The sequence below is a fragment of the Neomonachus schauinslandi genome, chromosome 1 (genome assembly GCF_002201575.2).
Source record: "Neomonachus schauinslandi chromosome 1, ASM220157v2, whole genome shotgun sequence".
Lineage (NCBI taxonomy): Eukaryota > Metazoa > Chordata > Mammalia > Carnivora > Phocidae > Neomonachus > Neomonachus schauinslandi.
This window is the reverse complement of record NC_058403.1, coordinates 177948386-177971843: the sequence shown is the minus strand read 5'-3', so window position 1 is coordinate 177971843 and position 23458 is coordinate 177948386. Positions and strand designations below refer to the sequence as shown.

The 23458-nt window shown below is 40.5% G+C and overlaps 1 protein-coding gene across 9 annotated transcripts in view; it reads left to right on the top strand.

Annotated features, from left to right (window-relative positions):
• Window positions 1–23458, top strand: part of MITF (melanocyte inducing transcription factor) — a 216214-nt gene that overhangs the window by 169317 nt on the left and 23439 nt on the right. For 6 of the 9 annotated variants that reach the window (XM_044921213.1, XM_044921203.1, XM_044921200.1 and 3 more), the window contains exons 3-5: window positions 13819–14046; window positions 15112–15195; window positions 17378–17473. In XM_044921213.1, the coding sequence (XP_044777148.1) occupies window positions 13819–14046; window positions 15112–15195; window positions 17378–17473 (408 nt within the window). Of the gene's footprint in view, window positions 1–12642; window positions 12808–13818; window positions 14047–15111; window positions 15196–17377; window positions 17474–23458 lie in introns of those variants that run through there. The other 3 variants (XM_044921208.1, XM_044921217.1, XM_044921211.1) reach the window with 3 other exon arrangements.

The window sequence follows — 23458 nt, the reverse complement described above, 5'->3', positions numbered from 1 at the left end:
AATGGCAGCTCCTACCTACATCATAGGGTTGGAGTGAAGATGAAATGAGCGCATCCATTGAAAACTTCTAGAAAAAAATCCCTGTGCATAGTAAGTGCTAATCATTACTTCAGTGTCACTTTTTAATTCTTTATCCTCATTGTGAGGAGTCCCAGTATAGTCCCATTTTCTTATACCTTTTAAAATTCTCACCTTTCTTTCCCAAAGGAGTATTTTGTCCTTTTCGTCTTCACTCCCTTTATTCATTGTTTTTGTCACACACAAAAATCCAAACAGGACTATCCCATTTTTTGGCTTTATAATAAGTGTGCCCCACTTGTATAAATTTATATATATATATATATATGGCAGATTTAAAACCCCTCTTAGAATTTGCTTTGTAGAGTACGATGAATCATTTTTTTGCAAATGTTTTTTAATGAATAAAAACAACTCCTTCTAAATATCTCTATAAACTTTAGCTTCAGTTGCTTGTGTTTTTTATCTGACATAAATACAGATCATTGGGCATTTTGTTTGAAAGAGGTAGTCCTGATTTTGATCTGAAAAGGTCGGTATGAATTCAGTTCTGTACCCTGTGCACAAATAAATGTTTTATTTGTGGCTAAAATACACATTCCTGCTTTGATCAGTGAGAACACTCCATGGACAGATCCGAATTAGTTTGTAAACAAGATGTTTCTCTGAGAGTTGCTCAGGCTGACACCACCACAGAGGAATGGCATGGACCATACTGAATCCACGATCAATTCACAGAACATAAAATCAGCTCTTTGAGAAGAAAGTTTGGGCATAAGGCCAGAAGAGCAAGCAAAAAAAAGCAGGCATTTATCCTTATGATACGTTGATGGATTAACCAAGTGCTTGCTTAGTAAATATGTTACCATAAGACTTGCCTTTTTATAGGAAAAGAAGATAAAAGATGAGTCCACATGAAAATACCTAATTCATAAATATGTATGCTGTGCGTGAATGTGTGTAGGTTGTTTCAAACTCATATAAAAACAGAGAGAATAATGTAATGGACCCCTCACATCCTCATCCCCCAGCTTCAACAATGACAACTCAGGGCTCATCTGGTTTCATGTACATACCTCCCTCTCCCTTGTAAATCCTAGACAGAATTTCATCTTCACCTATTTCTTTTGTTAGACATCTTCCTAGGAAAAATGCACCTCAGAAGTTTGCATGCAATTTTCAAGAGTTTCCAGGTTCCCTGAAGCCCAGTTTAAGAACCAGTGACTGAGCTAGCCGATTTGGAAAGTAGAAGAGAGAAATAATTTCACAAAAGCCTTCCATAAGATACTCTAGCCAGCAAGTGTCCCATGCACTAAGATTGTTGCTTATCCACTTTTGCCCTTAGTGTCCATCTGTGATATTTGAGTCAGCTAAAGAGAAGGACATAAAAGCCTGCCTGGAAGAGGCTGAACATGGCCCCCACTCCCCTCTGCCCTCTCCACTCCTTCAAGGTGGCTTTACCTTTTTTTTTCTTGAGATGGATGAGCTAAATGACCTAACACCAGTCTACCTGAATGGGAAAGCAAAAAATCCAGGGCTAACAATAATAGAGAACAGTATTAACTTATTGAGCATTTATTTCATGCTAAGCAGTTCTCATGCATTTTGTCACATACACTAATCAAGCTCAGCAACTACCAGATAGGTATCCGTGATCCCATTTTTGCAGATAGAAAACTGAGATTCAAAGCATTTAAGCAACTTGACTAGGATTTGAACTCAGGTCTATCTGAAATTCCAGCCAGATACTAACAATAGTAGATCGGTTCTCTCCACTGCACTCTGACAGCTGGCCATACACTTAGCTTGTGGGCTGCAAACAGGTCTATAGGGGATATTTTATAACTATATGCATCATTTATACTAACTTCTTTTTGGTGGTGTGAGATATTTCAGAGCATTGTGTAAGGTCTTCTTTGTTGTTGTTAGTTCTTCGTATGTGCTTTTCTTAAATTTGTTGCAAGCCAGGCACAAGACCCTGTAACCTATACTTCATACCCAATGGCATCTTAATATTTGAGTCCAAGGCATTATCCTTTCTCATATATGGGGCTGCAGGAGCCTCCGAGTTGTTCCTCCTATGTCCGTTCTTCCCTCCTATCTATGTCAGCCCCAGAGTGATGTGTTACACATGTTCATCTGATCATGTCACTTCTCTGCTTAAAACCTTCCAAAGAAAGAAAGGTTTCTTTGAAGTAGCAGAGAAGAAAAATCAGATTCCTCACAAAGCCTACAAAACCCCATACCAGGGGGCCCCGATTGGCTGTCTCAGTTCACACGCCGACCTGGTCACCGCTCCATCACCGCTGGACTCTTATTGCCGACATCCCTGTTTCTCCCGTCCGCCAGGCTGCTTCTCACCCAGGATTTCAGCTCTTCGGCTTCTCCACATACCTGGCTTCTTCCCATCATTCAGGCTTCAGGCTGGAATGTCATCACCACCGAGCAGCCTTTTCTCCTAATAACTTTGTTTTATTGTCTGCAATATACTGAGTCACTGTACGAAATTCTTTCTTTGTCGATTTGTTTCCATCCCATTTGTCTCTGCTTCCCCAACTTAAAGAGGTTTGTTGTGGGGCCAGGAGCCCAGCTGTAGTTGCTGTTCTCCATACGCTCAATCAGTGCCTGTGTACATGCTGGTTGCCTGACCGCCTGAGTAGGTAAAGGGGGGTAGAGTCCGCGTGCCTGCCTGTGAGGGGCTCAGCGCAGCACGCTCCGAAAGTGCTCCTGTGGGGTGGTTAGTTCCAAACTGGGTTTTCCTTGTCCCATAATCTGGGCAACAAGTCTTAGGAATTTAATGTAGTTCCTCAAAAACCAGTAGACCCCCCCCCAGTCTCGTGATACGGACCCTGAAGTCTGTGTTATTAAGAGGCGGCTGCTTTTTGCCAGTTTGCAGCCCGTGTGGACTTGACCTTCAAATCGTCAGCCTTCAGGTCTCATTTCTCACTGACCTTTTGCTTAAGCCCAGGGCAATGTTTTCATCTCTGACAAACTTGACCACTGCCAGTTTCTTAAGAGTGCCGGTCCTTATGAAAAGGAGTTTTGCTGCCTGTGCCATAATGATCTCTAATACCCGATAAACTGCAAACAATGGGGTCATTTTGGGGGGGGAAATACTAAGACAAAAAGGCGTCTGCAGTTCTGAGGGAGTGCTAAACTGGGGCAGATGGAAAAGTTATAGCACGTGGAGTGCTGCGCTCACAGCTCCCATTAGGAGGGGGAGAAGTGGCCGGCCCTTACAATGGGTTATTATTAGGGTATCACTGGACCACGTAATCACAGCCCTTTACAAAACCATAAAAATGTGTCAAATATTATACAAACTCGAACTGTCAGGGCTTGAATGTTGGACTAAAAATTTCGTGAATAACAGGGTCCTCTTAATCTGATCAAGTATTTAAAGGGAAAACTGAAATGAGACAGATTTCATCATTATATAACAACTTCATGGGTTTATGTATTGTTTGCAAAATTTTCAGTAGAGAAATTCTGCCTGAATATATTTTTATTCGTCCAGATCCACAGAATTTAGTTTTTATGGAATTTGTAGATTTTTTAAAATTACAAAATTAGTGCCACGTAGATTATAGAGAATATGGGGGGAACCCCAATAAAGTAATAGCCCTCTATAATTTCATCATCCCAGAATAGTCATGGTTAAGATCACTGAATGATTGGTAATTGGTCTTTTTTTGTCTATGCTGATGTATAAATAACATTTTTAAGCCAGTTTAGGATCACAGTGTATGTAGTGTTTCTAAGTTGCTTTGAGTTCCTCTGTACGTTCTGAAAGTTCCCCCTGATTAAATCGTTTTGTAAAATATGGATTTTAATGACTGCATTGTATCCGTCTACATGCAGTAGTTCCCGACTGGGGGCAGTTTTACTCCCCGCCCCGAGGGTGTTTGGAATGTCTGGAGGCATTTTGGGTTGTCACAATGGGTGTTGCAGGGAAGGTGCTACTGGCATCTTATTGGGTAGAGGCCAAGGATGCTGCTGACGATCCTACGGTGCGCAGGACAGCCCCATAACAGAGAAGTATCTGGCCCTAGGCCAAGGTCGGGGGAACCCTGAACTTAATGTGGCCATCTTGTAATTAATTTAACCCATTGCCCGCTGTTAGATTTTTGTCCCATTTTGTTGTTGTTGCTGTTACAGATTTAAGGTTGGCAAACTTTCTGTAGAGGGCCACAGAGTAAGTATTTTAGGCTTTGGGGGACATGAGGTCTATTGCTCAACTCTGCTCTAGTACTGTCTAGCTTGAAAGCAGTCACAGACTATATGCAAACAAATGGACATGGCCATATCCCCATAAACTACTTATGAAACCAGACCGTAGGCTTTAGGGTAGTAATTTGACCATTCCTGTTAGGGTTAATGCTCTGATGGACATCCTTGTACTTAAACCTTTTCCCGTATCTTTTGATTTCCTTAGAAAAGTGCTTGACTGTTTAATTACTCTATGGGTGTGCATGTACCTTTAAAAAGTTTACATCGTTTATTTTATGTATTAAGGTTCTACCAATTTATTTTATATTCTCTTCCCCGTCACATAAGACTGTTCCTTTAATGTGGCTTTGGAAGCATATATATGCTACCCGTTCTATCAGATTTGGAACTACCCTGGGAATGGGGAGTGTTTAAAGGATAAGCAGAGTTTGCAGCTCACATGCCTTCAGGAGTCAGGGAGATGAATGAGTGAATGAATGGAGTAACTGTGGCTGAAGGGCTGAAGGCCACTGTCATTGTGGCTACAAGGAACGGTGGAACGCTGACAAAATGAGCAAGTGGCCCATCCAAAGAGGGAAGCTGCCATTCCACTCTGTCCATTGCTGGCCCCCTAGAATGTGCTTCAGTGTTGCTACATCTTCTGACTTATCCAGACAAACCAGAATTCCAAAATTTTGTGTGAAAATTTCCCAATTTTTAATTAAATACTGAGTATAATGGTAAGCCACATCTGTGAACTGTGCCCATGGGCCACCTGCTTGGGGACCTCTACCTTAACTGTGACTTATGGTGTGACATGGTTTAGACAGGGAAGCAAATCTCCAGGCTCCTGGCCATGTGTCCTAGACCCTCAGGACCCTAAGCCTTATAGATGAGAGCTCTAAGAATTGACAGTCTTTGGGAAGACCCTAAGGAGAAAAGGAAGCTTCATCTCTCAGAGTAGGGAGGCAGGCTATGAATCACTACCTAGCCTGGATACTTAGCTCCTCCAGAGTTTCCTGAATTAGTCAGGAAGAGAGCACACTTGTCACTTCTCCATTTCCTTAGAACATTTCTAGAGGCTCTCAGAATCCTAGCCTTCAACCCCTACAGTGCCCTCCACAGTCTGACTCCGTGTCCTTAGCTTCTCTTCTCCCCCACATTCATGCCCTTCAGCCACAGTTACTCCATTCATTCACTGATTGACCACATTCTTGCTGAGTGCCCACTATGTGCCAGGCCATGTTCTGTACAAAGGGGATCAGGAGCACTAGCAGGTCATGGGTTGGGATTTTGAATAAGCTCTTAGGATGGTTGTGGTAGATAAGATCAGACAGGTCATGATCCCAGGGTGGAGTGGGAAGTAGGCAAAGAGGGCAGGGGTCTTCAGACTTTGATGTGCTTAAGAATCTACCCGGTTAGCTTGGTAAAACATGGATTTCTGGTCCCAACCCAAAGAGTCTCATTCATTAGGTCTGGGGTGGGGCCCGAGACTGAGGGGTGGCACTGATTTAGGGACTTATAGGCCATTGTAAGTACTTCCCCCCCCCCCCTCAGGGATCAATAGGGAACCATTGCAGAGGGTTGTTTTTTGTTTTTTGTTTTCCCAGAGTAGTGACATGATCTGACACATTTTATAAGGATCACTCTATTGGTGTGTTGAAAATAGACTGTAAGAGGGCACAGACAAAAGCCAGTAGAAGAGTCCAGAGACTTTCAGTAATCCACGCGAGAAATGATGATGGCATGGATCAGATGGTAACAGTAGAGGTGGTGAAAATCAGTTAAATTCTGGATATATTCTGGAGAGGGGGCCAGTACTTCTTGATGGATTAGATAGAGGGTGTGAAGAAAAAGAAAAGGAGCCAAAGATGACCAGTTTTTGAATGTGCAGCTAGGTTGAACCATTGAGGACCGCTTTTTTGCCCTACAAGAAAAACAAAAGGTAATTTCCTATACAGATGGAGAAGATGGTGGAGGAGCTGGTTTGGAGGGGGTGATGACCACGTGAAATTTGGGATGTCTGCAGTGCTCCAAATGTGCTATGGAATAGACAGGTGGAGGTGAATCTGGAGTTCAGAGACACCTGAACTGAGTGTTGAAATCCCTGAGATTGGGTTAGCGCTCTGGGGCTGTGCAAGTCCAAAGAGAAAATCAAGCTCCGAACCTTGGGACACTCTGACGTTTAAGAGCAGAAGAGAGAACTAGCCAAGGAGACTGAGAAGAAATGATGAAAGAGGTAAGAGGAGAACGAGGTGCATGTGCTAAATTGGAAGCCAGGTGAGGAATGTGTAGTAAGAGCCTTCTTGCTGTTCCTGGAGCAGGCGAGGCTTGTTCATACCTGAGGACTTTTGCACTTTGCTGGGATGCTCCTCCCACCAATCTGCCTGGCTCATCTCCTCCCCACTTTCAGGCCTGTGCTTAACTGTCACCTTCTCTGTAGGACCTTCCCTGATAACAGCCTATATAAGATGAGGGCAGTTGTCTGGCATCCGGTTGGCACTTAAGCAATATTTATTGAATGAATCATGAACATACCACTTTTTGGGGAGAAGTCCAGGTGAGGACCTATTACAGCCCTGCACTGAAGGTGTAGTGTGGTCCATGGACCAGTAAGGTGGACATCCCCTGGGAGCTTATTATAAATGCAGGATCTTTCGTCCCACCCCAGACCTACAGAATCACACTGCATTTAACAAGATCCCAGATGATTTATATACACATTAGGGTTTGCACTCAAACCTATATTTAGTTCTTGATGTATATGGCATGGAGGCAACTGGGTATAGTCTCAGCAGCGACTCAAAATAAGAGGTTAAAACTATCAAGATCAGATTTCTTCTGTAGTTCCTTCTGGATTCAATCAATTATCATCATATGATTTTTTTTTTTTTAAACTGCATGAAGAGGCTTTCAAGAAAATTTTATGTGGCTATCCAAGTGATTTCTTAGTTTTGTTTTTAAATGACCTAAGCTTGGAGTGAATATAAAATGCAGTGTCTGGTATAGGGTAGAGAATTTTGAGTGAGTGAATGCTAATTCTTTTTAATATATGTTTTAAAATTTTCCTGTTTAATATGACATACCCATGCATAATGACTGATACAATCTTCAGAGTACGGGACCTGTGAATGCATAGTTTTCTATTAAAGTGAGTAATGCATTACATTTATTGGGTTTTGCTGCTTCTCTCATAGGAGTTTGATTCTGAAAGTGGCGTTTTTATTCTGGGATTATAAATACTCTGCAGGCAGACAGCTACCACTCTTAAATCTCATATTTCTATTTGGATGTGATAAAAACTTGATGTTCTTTTTATACTCAGGCCTTTGGCTTATTTTAGCCTGAGAGAGAAAAGATAATGTATATAGTAGGAATTTACTTACAATAATATTCTTTTTTTCCTGAGGCTACTAAATATTGTTAGTCATAAACCCAAAGCATGCCCACCTTGTGGTTTATATTTATAATAAGCACACTGTTTTATAGGTCATCAGCTAAGGATTAAAGACCTGTTAGGAATTTTTGGTAAAGCTCGTCTGGTGTGTTCTCTTAACACATCAAAATTTTAGAAAAATGGATTTACCACCCTTTCCTTTTGTACACACTTATAACTTCTGTCTCTGAATTCAGAAGCCTGACGATCCTACAAAGTGATGTGATAGGAAGTAGTGTGAAAGGATACAGACCAAAGAAATGAGATATAAATTTATATATATTTGTGTGTGCACACATAGAGTATGTGAGTACACCTCTGGATTTATCTAGTTTTATCTCCCCCCCCACTCCCTTAACTAAGTTAAAGCCCTAGATCAAAATCCGTCAGCAGCGAGGTGTGACTCTGTAGTCGCCACTGGGGACAGAATGATGAAGACTTTGGTTTGATTTTCAACCCCAGCACATCTTCGAGCTTTCTTTTCAGAGTTTCTGTTTATCTTTAAAATGGGGATAATTAAGCATACCCTGTGTTCCTACATGGCTGCTTGTCCGGTTTAGACAGCGTTTGGTGGAACAACTACAAAATTATATCTACATATATACTGTTTCTCTTTAGAAAAGTCACCTCATCCTTTCCTTCTTAAAACTTCTTTTAATAAGAAAGTTGAACCCCAGTTAGGTAAGACTTTCTTACAGAGCAGAGGTTCTCATTTTCTGTAAATATCCAGATAGGACGTACTTGAGGCTCCGGAGGCCAGGCAGGCTCTACCCATCTCTCTCCGCCCTGCATGGAGAAAGCAGCCCCGGGCAATATGTAAATGAATGGGCATGGCTGTGTGCCAAGAAAACTTTATGTATGGACACTGAAATTTGGATTTCCCGTAATTTTCATGTATCATGAAATTTTCTCCTCCTGATTCTTTTCCAACCATTAAAAAAAAGTAAAATGTATCCTCAGTTTACGGGCCATATGGAAATAAAGAGCAGGCCCACTTGGGCTGGTGGACAGACCCCCATGCTAGGGAAAGGGGCCTGGGCTCATCAGCCTTAATCCCCCGTACCTCTCCTTTATGTGAGTCTTCTTTAGTTTTGCTTTTCGTTTGCATCCGATTTTGATTCTTCTCTCTTAGGTCAGGATTCATATCCTCATCCTTATTTTCTATTAAGGATACCTTTGTACAGTCTGTACAGAACATATGACTAAGTGTCTCAAAACGTGTGTTTGGGCTTGAGGTTTCTTTAGTGGTAACATTACAGTTGTGGGACTAAAAAGATCCCTGCAACTGTCAAATGTAACTCTGGACAAGACTTGGCCCAAGTTATTTAAGAAAGCTAGCTTTATCGTCTCCCTAAACATAAAATGAGAAATCTGCACTTTCCTTTGACGTGTTAAAAAAAAAATAAATTTGTGAGCTAAAAGGATTATGGGAATCTTCCCTCAGTTTTATTTACATTCTGGTTTGCAAATAGTAGAGGCAATAGAAGAACCGTGGACCTTAGATGGGAATTTTTTTTTCCCCCTCCAGTGAATTCTTCTGTCACTCAAGATGGTAATATCTCTAGGCACCATCTCACACTGATGTGCTCCAGGATCTCTTTCGAATGAAACTGATGGAAAATAACCTGTCAATGTCACCCAGCAAGTAGCACAGCTAGTGTGACAGAAGGTGATCCATTCCACTTCTCTGGGTATAGTCCAGGATCTGAATGAAGAAAGGAAAAGGCACAAAAAGATAGTAGCAGTAACAAGGATGAAGGGTTTCACAGCCTTTGGAGTTTTGCACTTTAACAAGATAGCTAACATACTTTATTTATATGAAATATCCATTATATCAACAAAATAGTATCTTTTGATGGAGTCTGAAGTACTCTAGCTTTATCTGGTGGTCTGTGCTTCAAGTACTCAGCAATACCTAACTTTGCTCTCTGAATTCATTAACTCGGGTAGTTCGTTTGAAAGTCAACCCTGTTCCAAAATTCTCAGGAAATCATACAGATGTTTAATGTTACATATATGTTTTCCTTTGTATGCTCACTTGATTGGCTATTTAGAAACTAACACAAAGGAAGTCACTAACAAGCTATGGTTTAAGATGGTTGAAGACAGAAAATCTTATTTATATGGCTTTTAAAATTGTCATAGGACTTCAGAGCCTCATAATAGTCCTATGAGGAAGTTAGAGGGTTTAGTGTCTTCTTCCAGCATCTTCTGGCTGAGGGAGGCAAGACATACAGGTTGTGTCACACACCACAGCCCCACAGTGGTGAATAGCATGGCTAGGGTGGGGAGGTGATAATGCTCGAGCACCCCCTGTGTTCTAGATCCACAGTCCTCAAAGTCACAGAGCCCGGAGGGTCTCCAAGACCTTTGCAGGGCTTCTTTCAGGTCAAAACTGTCTTCTTAATAATACTGAGAGGTTCTTTTCCTTTTTTTTATGCTCGTTTTGTGACTTCACAGAAGCGTTTTATGAAGGCTTCATCAGCATTAAAATGTCATTCTTCTGGGGGCGCCTGGGTGGCTCAGTCGTTAAGTGTCTGCCTTCGGCTCAGGTCATGATCCCAGGGTCCTGGGATCGAGCCCCGCATCGGGCTCCCTGCTCGGCGGGAAGCCTGCTTCTCCCTCTCCCACTCCTCCTGCTTGTGTTCCCACTCTCGCTGTGTCTCTCTCTGTCAAATAAATAAAATCTTAAAAAAAAAAAAGTCATTCTTCCGACGGCCAATGGAATGTATGCTCATGTATAATCTTGGGTTTTAAAAATTGCTGATGTGCTAAACACTGATGGATATAACTCACAAAGACACTCTAAACTTGAAGGGTTTAAAACGGTTTTAAGACCAAAAAAAAGTTTGAGAACTGCTGTTTTTCATATACATTGCTAAGCCTGTCAGAAGTGTGATTTCATTTAATGCTGCAATACCTCCACGATGCAGGCCCGGTTACCATTCCTCTTGAGCACGGGAGGAGATAAAAGCCTGGAAGAGTTAATGACTTGCAAAGGGTCACATAAACAGTGGAGTTGCAAAGTCACAATTCGAACACAGGTTTTGAATCCTTAACTCTTTTGCTGACTGTGCTGTCAGGCATGCTGTCCAGTAGGCCAGGAAATGCCTGGATGTTGACAGTAACTTGCCCTCAGAACCTGCTCCCCCCCACCCCCCAGGGAATGTAGATAGGGAGATTATCCACAGGATGGTGTGAAGCAGAGACCACATTCTACTGGCTTATGGACTGAGTCCAGCACACAGGTGTCCCATGCAGGGTGAAAAGTCGAACAGTTGGGTGTCAGTTTTTTTCATCTGGGAGACTTAATTTTATCTCAAAATTGGAAGATCTAGACTGGGTTGGTATACCTATATGGCCACAGTCGGCTGCAGCTTATGTCAGGTCTTTGAGATGAGACATGTGTTCTAGTTTGCCACAGACCTCACCACCCCTATTACCTAGAGCTCACGTGCCTCCTTTCTGTTACCTGTTTTCAGTCTTTGGATTGGAAACAGCTGGAGACGTTCTGCCTCCTGCATAGTGTCTATAGCCAATCTGTACTCAACTTATTTGAAAACTAAAAAGACACTGGCAGTAAAGGGACAAAATACATTCCACTCTGATTACCACCACCTGGATATAGTAAATAGCCCACTGGCAATGCCGAATAGAGAACAGGTTGCTTCCTTCCTTACTAAAGCATCAAATTCTAATCCATTAAAGAATAAGGATCTGCCAGTGAATTAACATTTATTTTTAAGTGTGTAGCCCTTTCTTTTTTTAGTGTTAATAGTGAAATAAGCACATTACACCTATTGCCCTCATTTTATGTTTATTTTAGTAATGTCTGTTGTCCACATCATTATCGTGTCTGGACCCTTTCATAAACTTAAAATGTCTCTGTGAACCTTTGTGTGCATGTTAGATCAGTCATTTGAAACAATTTTGAGATTGCCAACCTAAAGGACTTCATTTCTCCTGGGCATTTGGACTGAATTACTGAATTTCAAATTTTTATGCATAAGCTATCTCCCCATTTCAGTAGTGAATATTGACCATTTATACTAATTTTTAGATATATATTTGTTTGCCTTTTTCTTCTTTTGTCTCACCCCAGACTATAAGTTTCGTAAAGCTGGCAGTCAGGTCTCTTTGTTCACAATGTCTATTGTGACGGTGTTCAGCACATAATAACCGTAAATAATGGAATAAATAAATGACTAAGATAAAGTATATCAGTCGTGCATATAACCTTTATTCTTCTCTATCCCTAAGAATTATAATAAAAGATTTTTGGTAAAAATTTTCATGTTTCCCAACTTGGTTAAATTGGGGAGACATTTTTTTCTTATTCTCCATGTAAATATACATCCGGTCCTGTGTGTGTATGTGTGTGTGTGTCTGTGTGTGTTTCTTGTTCTGTTTAGGATAGTTTCCCTTCTTCCTGATGCAAGGTCAGTAGGAAAGTTACATATCCATGCAGCTAAGAAAAGATGCTCACTGAGACCAAGATACAGGGTGAGGCCATTGAACTTGAAAGTGCAGCACAGAGACCCCTCCATAGACGCTCTTCCTGCAGTTGGCAGTTACAGAGTTATGTGGCCATTAGAAAAGTCTTAAGTGTCATAGTAGCTTTTAGGCGCTGTCTTCTCCAAAGGGGGCATCTAGCTCTTAACCTATTGCTGAAAGAGAAATACCATTGTCTATTAATACTACTGGAACTAAAGATGAATAGTGAATTGGCCTTGATCTGACAGTTGAGTTTGACTTTGATAGCTCATCACTTAAAAAGGTTCTTTTATATTTATGAAAAAAAGCATGACGTCAAGTCGTGGGGGCGGAATTGATAGTAATATTGAAGACCAAACTCGTAGGGCTTCCAAAAAAAAAAAAAAAAAAAAAGCCCCTTGTGCGAATGGTGTTTTTTTTTTTTTTTACATGCATATCTAATTAGCTTAGGTTATTATAAGCTGGGCCGCTGTGATAAAGTTTCCGGTGGTGTCTCGGGATACCTTGTTCATAGTGCCTTCTCTGTGCCAGTCAGCCTTCGAGTCAGAATTACAGAAAGGAGAGGGAGTGAATAGTCTACCGTTTCTCGTTGGATTGGGGCCACCTAAAACGTTGTTATGCTGGAAATGCTAGAATATAATCACTATCAGGTGAGCTTTATTCTTATTCATATTTAGTGTCTGAAATGTAATGCAATAAATTGAGTAATGCACCTTTTCATGTTATTGTACTCTTTCCAGTAAGTGCAGGTCTACTAGTTTAATGCTGTTTACTGTTTGATAAACTCAATATGGTTTTGAACAAAGTAAATATTAGTAGGGTATTTTTTTTTTCCCCTAGTGCCTGGCTGTGCTGTCTCCATCAGCTCCTGTTCAGAGCTCATAAGATTAAATTGTGTTTATCAAGGAAAAAAGTAAATTGAGTGTCATTGATTTAAAAAAAAAAAAGCATTTTTAATTCTGTATTAGTGTTTATAAGAAAGGAGGAAAAAGATCCTGGTGGCTTCGTAGTCATGCCTTGAAAAACACATACATGCAAGTGTGAGGCGTTTTGAAAGAAACTGCTTCCTGTAAATAGCTTTTTATGTTGAGTTCAAGATCTTAATTAAAATGTTGAATAATCATGTCCAAATGAAAGTGGGAGGAATTAATCTACAACTAGTTGATTTAATCATCAGAATGTTTCTGTTTATTTTCTACAACCATTTTACACCTGGCTCTTAAGGACGTTTATTGTTGTTTTTAAACAGAAAGCTATTCTGTTTGCCAAGGAAAGTAAAATAAATTGTTATGCTCCTTTTTCTAGATTGTCCTCTGATCTCAGTAAACCCTTACAGTTGTGTTGGGGAAAGTTTTGCCCTCCAGATGGTTGCAAATTTTAAATTATTGGACATGAGCAAAAAGGGCACAAGGTTTCAAAGAGATGTGCAGCTAATTAGCGGGGAAATAAAACAGGGCAAAGTATTACCCCAAATCCTGAGCGTTAGACTTTAAACTTCAGTAATATCAAAATCCATTAGCACAGTGCCTGGTACATAACAGGGGCTTAATAATTTATTCTGTTGGTGCACTGGCCAGTCTCATGTTTGTGCGTGAGAAAAGAGCCGAGTGAAACTCACGAATAACGGCGCTGTCTTCTCTTCCCTCCGTGGCTATGTTCAGGTGCAGACCCACCTCGAAAACCCCACCAAGTACCACATACAGCAAGCCCAAAGGCAGCAGGTAAAGCAGTACCTTTCTACCACTTTAGCAAATAAACATGCCAACCAAGTCCTGAGCTTGCCATGTCCAAACCAGCCTGGCGATCATGTCATGCCACCAGTGCCGGGGAGCAGCGCACCCAACAGCCCCATGGCTATGCTCACACTTAACTCCAACTGTGAAAAAGAGGTAATTCATGTCTCCTCCCCTCTCCTGTCTTCTTACACTAAATGAATGTCTGTTGGATATTATTCCCACACTTGACTGTGGACTCTAGTCTGTCTGCGGGGCCCCACGCGCCGCCAGCCTTGGTCCCAGATTCTGCGGTGTGGCCGCCGCGCTCCGGCCTCCTCACGCCGTCACCGGGGTCTGTCGGGTCATGGCTCAGGACGGGACACCTGGCCGCTCCAGAGTGGGACGGGGAGGTGAGGACACTTCCTCTCCCACCCTGTTTCCGCTCTGTTAGCCGGGTGCTCTCTTCTCTTCAGTGCCTTTCCATTTACAAAGCAGTAAAAATGCAGAGAGAGGAGAAGGCAAAGGTGGAGAAGGAAAAAAGCAAAAATAGAAAAGGTGTGGGACAGGCGGTTTAGAAGTTCCGCTTGTTGTGAATGTCTGGAATATTATTTTTATTTCTCCCTGAGTTGAAGAAAAAAAAAAAAAGCACAGAATGTGCGTGGATGGATTTGAATAATGTAGAGCTTGAGAATTTAACAGAAAAGCAAAGGTTTTAATTGCTAGATAAATTCCGTTTCGTAATAAGATTGCTGCTGCCGTGAAATCTGCTTTTGTAAAGGCTGGATTGGAGACGAGATTCAAACACACCTCAAACTAATTGTTGCATCAAAATTTGAAGCATAAAAATACCTGAGGGGAGGGTTGTGATTTAATGCCTGTTATTTCCAAATTATGAGATAATAAGCCTCATTTTAATGGAGTTTTTACTGTACTCTGAAATGTTCATGTGATTTCAGAGGTGACTCTTCTGAAGTTGCTGAATTTTAATTTCTAGAGGGACTAAGTCTTTTCCCCTGTGCCCAAACCAACTGTCTTATTTTTCTCTGTCCGTATTTGTCATCTATCAAGCTGATTTGATGGAAGTTCTTTCTGCACTATTTTATTTCTTGGTCAGATTCCACTTTGTCTGAAAGCTTATTAGTCCATCTTGTTGCTGCACCATCAGCCTCGTGTGAACATGTCATTGAAAAGTCATTTGCAAATCCAAGTCATGGGCTGATTTTGCTTGTGTTTTTGCAGGGATTTTATAAGTTTGAAGAGCAAAACAGGGCGGAAAGCGAATGCCCAACTATGAACACGCATTCACGAGCATCGTGCATGCAGGTACTGAATGACTCGGCAGCCCAAGGATGTAACACTTTGTAATGAGAATCTATATTTGTGGCTCATCACACCTTCCTGATAACTTAAGGGTTTTTTTCCCCTCATTGGTTTTTTTTTTTTTTTTAAATAGAGAAAGCTATGAACAGGGCCATTTTCTTCATAGTGTCTCATGATTAAATAACTCAGGGAAATTAAACTTAAAATGCACTTTCCCTAAGTTGCTTCAAGTCATTAAAAAGTGCTTGAAATACATAAATTTTGATACATAAAACATAATATGCTGTACTTCATTTAGATACCATCATCAGTGTGTTACACAAATTTGTAGGGTAGCAACTTCAGTAGACTATTAGTAAAACCACAATATGCATGTGATTGTGTGTGTGTGAGAGAGAGAGAGAGAGAAAGAGAGAGATCTGTATATTTTATAAAATGGACTCATGAAACACGCATTTGAAACTTTATTAATTTAATAATACTTCACGGATTTTTCCCAACTGATTAGAGATTCTTCTATGACATCCTATTTAATATATAAATAATGCTACATTTATCAACATATTTACATATTTTAAAGTGTGTGTATAGATATATAAGAGAAAGAAAAATAAGCATTGAAAAATTCTTTTTTTTTTTTTTTTGCTTTTTTATTTTTCCCCTTTTTAACTTGCATTAGTGGTTCTTTTTTATAAGAAAAAGAAATTATTTTAAAAAACTATCACACCAAGCTCACTAATTTTATTTCCCTAAAAAAATTTACAATGAAAGGTTGATCCTAAGTTCTCTGGCCCATTTGCCTGTTCAACTCAATCAGAAAATCATCTCTTGAAAGCAAACAAACAAAACTGGTGTATCTAGAAATGAAACTTAATAAACTACTGGCAGTTATTCAAAACTGACCTGCAATTATTCTTATTAGGGGGTCACTTAATAACCCTCATTTTTGGGGGATGTTTACTATAGCCATGACGCTATGAGCACTTTATATGGTTTATCCTGAAATCTCACAAGAATCCAATAAGGCAATGAGTATTATTAACCCCATTTTCCAGATTGGCCTATTGAGGCTCTTAAAGATGGAAGGCTTTGCCCCTAATACAGAACGTGTGAGAATGAGGATTCCAGGCCCTGTGGCACTGGATCCTGTCCCCTTTAATTGGAAATGATAAAAAGACGTAAAGGAGCATTCCTCTGAGCTTTGAGATTTCATTGTGTACTTGTGAAGCACTATTTAGATCCAAGCATGGATGCGTGCGCGCACGCGCACACACACACACACACACACACACATACCAACCAGCTCAGATACATCAGGTGTTTACAAAGAAATGTTTTCACAACCTTGTCTTTGCAACTGCTGCAATGCACATGTAATCACTGTTGTTTATTATCATAACTGATGTTTTGGTACTTCAGGAATAAAATTGATCTAGTGGGAATGTCAGCTCCATGACTGTAATGATAACTTCGTCCTGGTGTAGTCCTCCGGGAGTACCGAGCACACTGGCAGCTGTACAAGGAGAAACTTATTTTACAAGTCACTGCAGGATCAGTGCAGGGTTAGCCGGCCACCTGAGAGCCACAGTGCCCCCTACATCCCTAGGAGAGCAAAGGTCTGAACTACCATCTGGGTTGTCCTACTGTAAGGAAGGTCTACGAAGGCTGTGGGGTATAGTCTTGAGAAGGAAAAAAAAAAAAAGAAATGGCAGCCATCATTTCAAGATGAGGTTTTCTGGTTCGTCTTTCCTGTTTGGGAGAGGCAGTTGAGCATAGCACTTGAGAGCATGGGTTCAAGTTGTGGCTCTAACCCTCTTCCGTGTATGACTCTGGGCAAGTTGCTTCTCATTTACCTCACCTGGCAGATTGATATACTAATAGTCCCTACACTGATAGAGTTATTCTGAGGGGGGAAATAATTTAACCCATCAAAAGCCCTGAACCTGGTACCTGGCACCTACTAATCCCTCACTAAGTGCTGGTTGCAAATGTCATCCTTATCACCTGTTAGTGTCGGTGACCTTCAGTAATGTTCCTGTTTGGGAGGAAGAGGGCAGTAATTTCTTAGCATCTAACTGAAGAGCTTTAGTGCTTAGGGTCAGAAAAGACCACGGATCTCTCTTTGGGTGGTTTTACACAGTTTTTGCTTATGTTTGTCTCTCTTACATTGCCCTTTTTCCTACAGATGGATGATGTGATCGATGACATCATTAGCCTAGAATCAAGTTATAATGAAGAAATCCTGGGATTGATGGATCCTGCTTTGCAAATGGCAAATACGGTATTCATGACTTTCTTTTTTTAAAGAAAATCTTGAGATATTTCCAGCGTTCTCTCCCTTTCCCTGAACTTTTAGTTTATTTCTGCAAGTGATTGATTGAGAAATTTATTAATAATAAAACAGAGAATTATCTCAGGATCACAAATAAGTGACTTTGACATCAGAAATTAAGAATTTCTCATGAGTTTATTGGTAACCCCATGATAAAGCTCTACATTCCCTGGAGTCCAAGTCCACTTTCAGTAGGACGTTAGGCCTTCCAATTCCCCCTGACATCTAATGCGCAACTTAGTACACTGCCGCCAAGGGGAATACTATAGATTGTACTATTTACAGTAGCATTCTAGTTGGCTTGAAAAACGAATGCAGTTTTTAAAGGCAGTACCTTACTATTAATAGGTAATAGAGTGACTGACATTCAATTTGCCTTTCTTCAATAGCAAAATTTATTCTGATTTTGGTTAATAAATCAGTGGTTTATTAAACTTATTTCTCTCTATAATTTGGAGCCTTTCCCCTACTGGTTTTTTTTTTTTTTTTTTCACTCCTTACAATGGTGTCTTACGTTTCCATTTTACCAAAGTCTTATTATAGATCTTATTTAGTCCTTGTAATAATTCTCTGAATCTAGAGATTCTGCAATAATTCTTGCAATAATTCTTTGAGTCAAGTTGGGGTGGTATCATTGCCCTCATTTTTTAGGATTAAGAAAGGTTAGCTGGTCTTACACAGGATTACATAGCTTTGATGTGTCAGAGTCAGGACTTCTCGGTAGGCTTTGAATACCTTGTCCAATCTTTTTTTTTGTTTTCTGTGAGAGCAATGCCATGAGGGTGTCATATTCTTTAATAACCTGTATTTAAAAGACTAACTCCCACAGGGGAGCAGGGGTGAAGGGGAGTTGTTCTTTCATGGGTATAGAGTTTGATATTTGCAAGATGAAAAAATTCTGGAGATTTGTTTCACAACAGTGTGCATAAACTTAACACTACTGAACTGTACACTTCAAAATGATTAAGATGCTAAATTTTATGTCCTATGTATTTTTACCACAATAGAAAATTGTTTTAAAGAATAAATTCATATAATAAATTCCCTCGACCAGGGAATATGATAGCCCTTACTTATTTACACCAAAATTCTTAGTGAACTAAAGTTTTATAGGTAGCATTTTCTTTTTTCCATCTTGGTCCAGTTCTTTCAGTTCATTAACCTGAAGTCCTGAGGGGTGAGGATTCCCCTAACAGCCCCAAAGTCTTTTCTGGGCTCTTTAGTTTCTGTCAACTCCCTACCCATTTAAACTCACTCCCTGATTTTGAAAGAACTCGATGTTCCGCCATCTTGACAGATGTCTCCATGTCAGACTCTCCCCACCCTCTTTGAGCCCTTGGTTGGCTTTTGTAGAACCCTTCTGCTTCCAAATTTGTGCCTCCTGTGAGTCGGGCTACACTTGTCAGTGGTCAGAATCCTAGGACCAGTGTGAGCAAGACACTTGGGAGAGCTTGCACTGTGAAATTTATAAATATACCCCAAAACATGGGTATATTTACTATGTTTTCAATGCCCAACAGCAATTATTAGCAATGGCCCAGTCATCCCAAAGGAACTTTGCTTGATGAGGGTGGTCATTTTGCCAGTGGTTAATATGATTTTTTACAAATAATTTAAAAAATTTTCTCCAATGGTGAGGACTTTGGAGGTCATCTGAGCCAATCAAGTACTCAGTGCATTAGTCTCCTCTTGCATATCTTCTGTATTCCTACCCCCCATCCCATACACAGAAAAACTAGACATCCATCTTCTGGAAAGCCTCCAATGAAGGATATGCACTAACTCACAAGACAGGCTGGAAAGCACAGAGGTTAGGAGTTGGAGATGTGTGATCATATCTAGGTTCATATCCAAAGTCTGCCATTTTCCATGTGACCCTGCATGATACTTAGCTTCTTGAAGTCTTACATTTCTCCATCTCTAAAATTAGACTGATAATTGTACCTACTTCCCATGGTCATCTCATGAAATATGTATAGCATTTAGCATTGGAAACATAAGCTGTACTCAACAATATCTAAATTAAGTATAATTTCTTTTAACAGCAAATAAGTTTGATAGTATTTCATTCAGGTGATATTCCTTGAGCATCTGTAATGTGTCCAACTCTACTTCAAAATAACATGACACTTAATAATCCAGATATTATTCACAGTGTGTCTCTCTGTGAATTCCAGACATGGGTCTAGTTTGCCATCATGGAGAACTTGTCCTCATGACTACCCTTCTGAAGACAGTTCTCAAGACCCCCAATTGCTTCTCTCCTTTAGATTGAACACCCATGTCTCCTCCTCAGTCATTCTACATTAGAATGGAAATCTTATTCCTTCATTATCTGATTGCTTCCAAGCTAACTTTAAGATTGAATTAGTGTTTATTAAATACCTAATATGTCACCAGCCCTGGGTGAGGTGCTGTGGATGAAGATGAGTGGGGTATGCTTCCTGTTCTCATGGGGCTTACCAGTCTGGGAAGGGGAGACCCTGTCAGACCTTGAATGGAGGAGGATAATTCCGGGGCAGAGGGGCCATCTTAGGGGAGTTCCTGGATAGGAAAGATCCCCTGGGCAGAGTTGAATTAATTGCCAGCCGGGGAGGAGTAACCCGTAGCCACTCTCAGATGTCACTGACTGTCCAGGCATTCATTACTTTTCTATATTTCTACCCTGAAAAAATCTAAGTGTAGCCCCATCAGAACCAGCCCATGACAAAACTGTTTCACCATTTTGCTATTAGAGGAGACACAGTATAAAATAAAAGTTAGGATCACAGACTGTAAGCCAGATAGCTGAATTCAGTGCCTACCCTTGAGTGAGCTATTTGACCTCTCTGCCTCACTTTCTTTGTCTGGTAAATGGGGATAAAAATAGCATCTAAAACAATAGAATCCATATGAAAATTATAAGAGTTATTCTCCAAAAAGCACTTAGAAGAATCTTGGTTCTGATATGCTCTTACTAGATGTTAGTTACTAGTTCTTATTCTTGGTAAATTTGGGTTTGGATTGTCAAAATAAATAAGAAAGCTACCAACAACTTACTAACATTTTAATTTTTCCCCCCTCAATAGAGTTTAAACTTAATGTTCTTCATGTTAGGCATTTTTCCCTTTTATTTGATTCTTTGATATGCTTTATTTCAAGTTAACTTCTTAAAAAAAAAATGAAGTGGAGGGAGCACTTAGAGAGGAAACTATCCTAAGGGAATTGGAGTCTAGAAATAACTATTCTGAGAGCACAAGGGCCCTCTTGTACCATTACAAACAAAGAATAAAAGTCCCAATTTACTTGTGCTAACAGTGCTCAATTGATATTCAGAGAAGGGGAACATCCAGAAAGAAAAAAATAATAACATTTTACAATGATCATTTACTTGGAAAAATATTCATTTTGGTGGAGGAGAACATTGAAGAACTCAATTCAGACCAAGTTTGGGGCACAGACCCACATGTGTCTACTTTCTCTTTCTTTGTCCCTGTTAGACTGTGGCTTCCATCCATTGTACAGCTTGTATGCTGGAAGTGAAATCTTGTCCATCAGGTTTATGCTGCATAAAAACCCAGCAAAGATACAACATAGCCATGATAGCAGAAGATGCCTCTTCCTCTTCCTTAGCTCCAAAGATATTATTTTGACCCATATAATGTTTATGGGGCAGTTTTTCTAACCCAGAAGGGGAACCACAAAATCCTTTCTTAAATATACATGGCTGATTTTTCATTAGAAAGCCATGTTTCATCAACCTTCCTTTTAGTAGCTTCAGCAAATGACAGCCATTAATACAAAAAACATAAGGCACCATTTCAGGGCAGTCTCTCACCTTCAGCATGATTAATATTTGAGGTGGCTTAATTCTTTTTTTTTTTTTAAGATTTTATTTATTTTTCTTTCTTTTTTTTTTTTTTTTAGATTTTATTTATTTTTCAACACAGAGAGCGAGAGAGGGAACAGAAGCAGGGGGAGTGGGAGAGGGGGAAGCAGGTTTCCCGCCAAGGAGGGAGCCCGATGCGGGACTCGATCCCAGGACCCTGGGATCATGACCTGAGCTGAAGGCAGATGCTTAATGACTGAGCCACCCAGGCACCCGAGGTGGATAATTCTTTGTTGTGATGCTGTCCTGCCCATTGTAAGATGTTTAGCCGCAACCCTTGCCTCTACCCACTAGATGTCAGTGGGTAGTTACTAGTTAGTTACTAGTAGTGTTACACTACTAGTTGTGACACCCCAAAATGGCTCTAGACATTGACAAATGCCCTCCACTGACAATGGAGAAGCCCTGATTTGAACACTGAGCAGTTACTCCAGTCCTGTAGTTCCCTGATCCCTGTGTTGGGATTTGCTTTGCAACCTGGTAAAATTGGTGCAATGGTTGACAGGATACTTAGTAATTAACAGGGCACATGGTGTAGTCCATCAAAGTGGAAATTAGCTTGACTGTTGAAAACAGACTAGGAATACCGTACTTTGTAGAAAATTATATTACTGAACATGGCAGTAGTGATCACTTAAATACAGTGTTTCACCCAGTCGACCTCTGATTCGTACAGAACCCTGCGAGAGGGGTGATGGGATTGCCACTTTTCAAAGGGGGCATCCTGCCTCAGAGAGGTTAGTATCACACAGCAGGTGTTAACCCAGTTCTCTGCCTCCTAAGCCAGCCTGCACTATTGATTTGTAAAGTTGAGTATCCATACTTGGCTCGTGAGCAGCTAGGTTTTTATTTGCTTAGAATCAGTTGGAGATTAGTTGAAAATTGCAGTTTCGAATTGGTTTATCAGCAGTTGACACTGCCGCCCACATACTGCTATTAACATAGTTCATGAACCTCTTACCACAAAGCTCTATTCAGGCATAGCTAGATCTTTCGTAAAATCAATTAAGACAACATATACCAAGTGCCTTTCTAATTCTGTGCCTGGCCCAGAGTAGGAGCCCACAGAAAAATGTTCCCCAGCAAAATATTCTGGCAGGTTGTATGCTGCCAACTCCTCATCAGCAAGTATTGGAAAAGCAGCCGAAGCGGGAAATCTTTTAGAGAAGTCGGGGGAGGGCTATAAGCCACTTTTTGGACTGGAAGTAATGATGTCTGACCTCACTGGAGTGTCTGATAAGGCATCTTGTTATAGAGATTTTAATTCATCTCCCTTCTTGGCAGGCACGGCTGTCAATCCATGCCAGTCACAGCAATCTTGTCTGCCCAGCCAGTTCGTGTCTGGGTGTCCCCAGTCTTGTGCTCTTCCTCCCTACCCCTATCCTGAATGTCTCTCCATCCGTCTTTCCACCTCTCTCCCCTTCTGTGTACATGTGTCTCTCTCTTTTGTTTCTGCCCCTCCCCTTGTGTCTTTGTCACTCTGTCTCATTCCCAATTTTTGTTTCTTTTGCCTCTGTCTCTCTCCCTCCCTCCCTCTGTATGATTCTGCATTTATTAAGTATATGTGCACGTAGTTTCCTTTAGAATGTGTTTAGAAAACATGGTCTTGTCCCAGAGAAGCTTATAATTAGAAACCTATCCGTTCAATGTAAATCCATTGAGGACTTAGAGGGTTTTTTTTTTTTTTTAAAGCTTACTGTATGTATCTCTTGCCTATTAGATTTTCCCTAACAAATCATCATAATAACACAATTGCATTGTTTTGCTTACAGTTTGCATTTGAAAGATGATAGATATGATTCGTATTTCTAGAGGTATGGAAATATTTTTTTAGCTTGTTGCATTGAATTTTGAAGCCACATTCTTGGTTTATTAATATTCAGTAGTTCCTCCAAAATCTGAAATTCCAGAAAGATAGGAGGATAAATCTTTGGAATCCAGAGGGGTTACGAGATGTTCTAGCAGCTTTCTGAGTTTTGATGCTCTGACTCTTTACAGTGCTGTATTGAGACATTTGCACACCTTTCACTTTGCTGCCTTAAGTTGTACAAGAGTGGAACTGAGCG